At 41.6% G+C, this 5,266-nt stretch overlaps 1 protein-coding gene and 1 long non-coding RNA gene across 2 annotated transcripts in view; both read left to right on the top strand.

The window, feature by feature from the left end:
* On the top strand, window positions 1-363 carry LOC112072598 (uncharacterized). The gene is made up of 2 exons (XR_002894348.1): window positions 1-79; window positions 130-363. It is a non-coding gene; the product is annotated as an uncharacterized lncRNA (long non-coding RNA).
* Window positions 364-3,679: 3,316 nt separating this feature from the next.
* Window positions 3,680-5,266, top strand: part of chrna2b (cholinergic receptor, nicotinic, alpha 2b (neuronal)) — a 26,914-nt gene continuing 25,327 nt past the window's right edge. The window contains exon 1 of the mRNA XM_024139987.2: window positions 3,680-4,564. Coding sequence (XP_023995755.1) covers window positions 4,489-4,564 — 76 coding nt within the window. The 5' untranslated portion in view covers window positions 3,680-4,488. The remainder of the gene's footprint in view (window positions 4,565-5,266) is intronic.

Raw genomic sequence — 5,266 nt, 5'->3', positions numbered from 1 at the left:
TCTGTCTATGTACCAGGGTAGTATGGTCTGTCTGTATTGGCCTGTCTAGGTACCAGGGTAGTATGGTCTGTCTGTATTGGTCTGTCTATGTACCATGGTAGTATGCTCTGTCTGTATTGGTCTGTCTAGGTACCAGGGTAAGGGTGGAGACCAGGACAAGTTCAGGGCAGATGCTTGAAGGGAGGTTCCCCTCTCTTGTTCTATGAAAGCAGAAGCCTGGAATACACACTGATCATCATTATGTTTATCTGTTGTTTATCAGTGAAAATACACAAATGTAATTAGAGTGATATTCAGCTCAAATTCCAGGCTTGAAAACCAAAGGGTTTATTTGCAAATAAAGGGAACTGTATACAAGTGCAATGGGACTTGGTCTAGCTGGGTTATATTTGAGAGGGTATGTTATGCTGTGAGGGAAATATGTTTTTCAGAGACATATATGTTGTATGCAGTGAGTTGGTGAGGAAAGGGGAAGCCAGGCATGAGGTGAGTGTGACTTTGACACCCATTCCTTGTCAGAGTTCAAACGACAACCCCATGCTGTCGAATGGGTTGGAAACATAGGGTGCATCCTAAATGGCACCCTATTCCCTATATAGTGCACTACTTTAGACCAGAGCCCTATGGCATCCTATTCCCTATATAGTGCACTACTTTAGACCAGAGCCCTATGGCACCCTATTCCCTATATAGTGCACTACTTTAGACCAGAGCCCTATGGCATCCTATTCCCTATATAGTGCACTACTTTGGACCAGAACCCAAGTATAGAGTGCCATTTGGTATGCAATTACACACAGCCCTGATCTGAAGTATACAAAACCAATTAGGCTTTATATAGATGGGTTCCACTGGGGTAATGTTGTGTATGGTTACAGCGGGTAATGTTGTGTATGGTTACAGGGGGTAATGTTGTGTATGGTTACAGGGCATAATGGTGTGTATGGTTACATGGGGTAATGTTGTGTATGGTTATGGGGGTAATGTTGTATGGTTACATGGTGTACTGTTGTATGGTTACATGGGGTAATGGTGTATGTTAAGGGGTATGCTGTGTATGGTTCAGGGGATGTGTATGGTTAAGGGGTTGTTGGTGTACTGGTTAAGGGTAATGGTGTGTATGGTACAGGGGGTAATGTTGTTGTATGATTTACAGGGCATAACTGTTGTGTATGGTTATGGGGGTAATGTTTATGGTCATGGTGTGTGTTGTATTGGTTACAGGGCTAATGGTGTTGGTTACAGGGGTATGTGTGTACGTTTCTTTGGGGTAAGTTGTATGGTTAATGGGGTATTTGTATGGTTACGGGGTATGTGTTATGGTTCGGGGGTATGTTGTATGGTTACAGGGGGAATGCTGTATGGGTTACAGGGGTAATGTGTATTACAGGGCGTAGGTGTTATGTTAGAATGGGGTATGGTGCATGTTACAGGGGGTAATGTGTGGTAAGGGCAATGCTATGTATGGTTACGGGGGTATGTTGTATGGTTAGGGGTAAGTGTGTATGGTTTGGGGTATGTTGTTATGGTAAGGGGTAATGTTGTAGGTTACAGGGTAATGCTGCAATTGTTAATGGGGTAATGATTATGGTTATGGGGTACTGTTGTGGTACATGGGGATAATGTGGTATGGTCGGGGGTAATGTTGTATGGTTACATGGGGTATGCCTGTGTCTGTTCGGGAGTATGTTGATATGTTCGGGGGTAATGTTGTATGTTGGGGGTAAGTGTTTGATTACGGGGGGTAATGTTGTATGGTTACAGGGGGTAATGCTGTAAAGGAAACATAGTACCACCATGACACGGTTGGGAGGCCATGGTGGTTATTGCGCGAGTTACGTTGACCCCCGTCCCTTTAAGAGGTCAAACAACGACATGAGATAATTCATCTCCAAGTCCGACTCTATATCAGTGTCTGTTCTGTCCCTAGCTCTCGTTCTGTTGTAGAAAGATGGATGCACTTGTTGTTGAGGTCTTTTATGGGAGATGCCATCACCCTTTCTTTTTTAGGACCGTATGTTTTTAAAAGTTGTAATTACGAAATGATAAAGACAAAACATGTTATGTCAAAATGTGGTATAATTATTTTAAAAAATGTAACTAAATGTAATCTAAAAATGGAATAATCTATGTAATCCTCAAAGGTAATGATTTATCATGAGAGGGCCATAAATATGAACTAGTGATGCTGCATATCCACAGAAAGGTTCAAAGCTCAGCTTTCTGGTAAAAATCGTTATAAATTGCTGAGGTGTTGTCACTTTTGAGGACACAAGCTCAAGTACACAGTACAAATATGATACAAATATTTTATATTACGTAATTCCTTTTCAACAAAACTAATATGAATAAGTCTTGAAATGACTGAATATGCTTTCTAAATATATTATAATCAAATTATAAAACCACTAAGTATAAGATTTCACCTTCCTTACAACTGTAAAATACTTATTTGTATGTATAAGTGTTAGAGAAAATGTGCATATTTTCTAGAAGTCTTCTCTGTTGTTTAAAACATCTGCCCCCAACATCTCACAGAGCTCTAGTTTGGCTTCCTGAACTCGTTAGTAACTCGCCTTTCATCTCACATTCATAGGACAAATCTGTGAAAAAACAAAGTTTTTTTTTTTGTTGTTTAAAATCTATTAATCATTTTTTAGATGAATGGCTATAAATCAATCTCTGATGAAACCACTCTCTCCTGGTGCGCTACGATGTCAGGATTTCGGGCATGTGTTTTGTCAGTTGCTGTGACATAGGGTTCAGCCAGGAGTTGATGGACAGTCAAAAGAGTGAATGAAGGACATCCCAGCGTCAAGTGGTTTCAGATTTCACATCCTACGTCACACAGGCTCAGAAGATATACTACTGTGTCCATGGGAACAAGGACTGTCGTTCACAGCAAGCCATTTCCATCTACGTTGTCTACAGATCGATTTATAAGCGAAAATGTTGGTTGGGACCGGTACCAGAACAAAGCAGTTCCCCCAAACAAGGGACTTTACGTCAGTATAGGCCATAGGTTTATGTTACAGTTGTTTTATTTAATCCAGATGAAAATAAAGTTGTATCTAAAATACGTTTTTTGTTTTGTGTGTGTGTAAAATGTTTTTCTCAATCCATTCATTCACCTGTGCTGCCCTCTAGCTGTCTCTTGCAGTAACAACAACTAACTCATAGCCATGAGCACTTCTTCAGTTGTGTCCCAACTCATTTCCTATCAGTGGTCCATCCACTCTCCAGTCACTGAGAAGTTAGTCTTTGGTCCTAGAGACTCTCGAATAGAACATATCATACCTGCATAGCCCAGCATTACACATTCAAGTAGCACTGCGCAAAATAAGTACCAAAAAAATACTGTTTTTTGTATATTCACATAGAAAAAAAGCTCATTAACTTTTATTTAAATGAAAGTTATGCCTAGTCTGCAATGACATTTTTAGTTGCCTCCTGTTTTTTTTGTTTTTTTTTACTCGTTCTTTGAAAGTACACACGTGTTTAATGTTGACATGGCCGTGCCGAGGCTCTATGGAGACGGTCTCCATCTAGTTCCTCCCGTGTCTCTTACCATATATGGGCAGCAGGGGAGAGAGTCGGGGAAGGAGGGAGAGTGGACTCGGTCAGTCAATGACACCGTGCCTCACATTTCTTATTCCCCAGAGGTGCTCGTGAGGTTTGTTCTGGTGAATCAGGAAGAAACAAAATGCTCAAAATGGAAAATGACAATAGAATTGCACTTCTGGATACGTTAACCCGTCATGTAGACGTGAGAATGGAGACCAAATAGTTGTATCTGCTTAGAAATGTGTTTAATAGCTGTTCCGTGGATAATTGTCTCCATCCGTGCAGAAATGAGATGAGCGTGCTTGTGAGAAAATGTGTAATTACCAACCAAAAGTCCAAACTTCGGATACTGTTGTTAAAACATCTCGATATGTGGTAACTTTATAAAATAGCATAGGCGCCCAATTATTCACGGAGCGTTTAGGCGCGTCTCTATTTGTATTTGAGCGGTGGCACGGGATGAGGCAGCGCTCTGTTTTTACGCTCAACGCATTTGGATACATACAGCTGCTACACGGACACGTTGGTGAGGACAGAGACCGAGAGTTGTGGAAACGACGGAGTCAAAAGTTATTCAATCAGTTCAATGAATTATCATCTCTAAAAGAGCTTATCACTAGAAGTGGCGTTAACGTCACTCTCTCCCGCCTATCAAGCGCCTAGTATGCGATATCTGAAATGAAGCACGGCGTCCGCTTGTCCTGATATGCCTCTCATACGCGAAGATGACACAGGACGAGAGAGCATCTCAAGAATTGACACGGAAGCCGACTTTCTCCCCACGTCATCATTGTTTCAAGATAACCTTTCCGGAGAGGAAATCATCATATAACAAAGTCAATGGTTTTTGACTGAAGAGAGATGTAGATAGAAACTAGATGCTTTTCAGGGAAGTAGAAAGATAGAAAGTCACCGGGGTGAAATATGGAGCGTGGATTATTCAACCACCTGTTCTCAACTAGGACCACTACGTTCTGTTGTTTCTTCTTATGTGAGTCAAGTAAGTTCGTTTTATTATTTATTTTGGGCTTAGACTTATCTCCTGACATTTATTCGCGTTTTTACCAAGGTGTGTGAATGCCATTGCTATGCCATTCAATGATGCAGCCATTTAAACCTACCATATCAGTTCCTTCATTGACAATGTGCCTACGTCGATTTCACCAAATGATCTACCATAATAAGAAATGACCTACCATGTTCTCTCGTTCTGTGGTTCCATCGTTCCAAAACTAATTGGAATTCTCCCGCCTTTTCAATCATTTCCTTGTGCTTAAACCGACTGCTACGGCAGGTGCGCTGTGGTCGGGATATAAACCGACGTGCTACTCGCCTTCTCTTTACTTCTAAATGAACCTGAGCCCTGTCCGCCACTCTTGAGTTCTGATTAATTAAATAGCTTATTTATCATTAAAGCTCCGGGCCAACACAACAGTTGAATACCTCCACAAAACATCTACACGTGGCAGCCGCAGACACATTGACGAGAGTTGTGCAGTTGGCTACAGTGGCTTTATGCACTTCGAAGTGGAATGAGAGGATTTTCAGCCAATTTCTCCCAAGAGCACGTTTGGCCCGAGAAGTTGCTGACTCGTTCAGATGGAGCCACTCTAGTGTACTCTCTGAAACAACACACACACACACACACACACACACACACACACACACACACACACACACACACACACACACACACTCACAC

Source organism: Salvelinus sp. IW2-2015, unplaced genomic scaffold (genome assembly GCF_002910315.2).
Source record: "Salvelinus sp. IW2-2015 unplaced genomic scaffold, ASM291031v2 Un_scaffold1976, whole genome shotgun sequence".
NCBI lineage: Eukaryota > Metazoa > Chordata > Actinopteri > Salmoniformes > Salmonidae > Salvelinus > Salvelinus sp. IW2-2015.
This window is presented reverse-complemented; position numbering and strand designations above follow the sequence as displayed.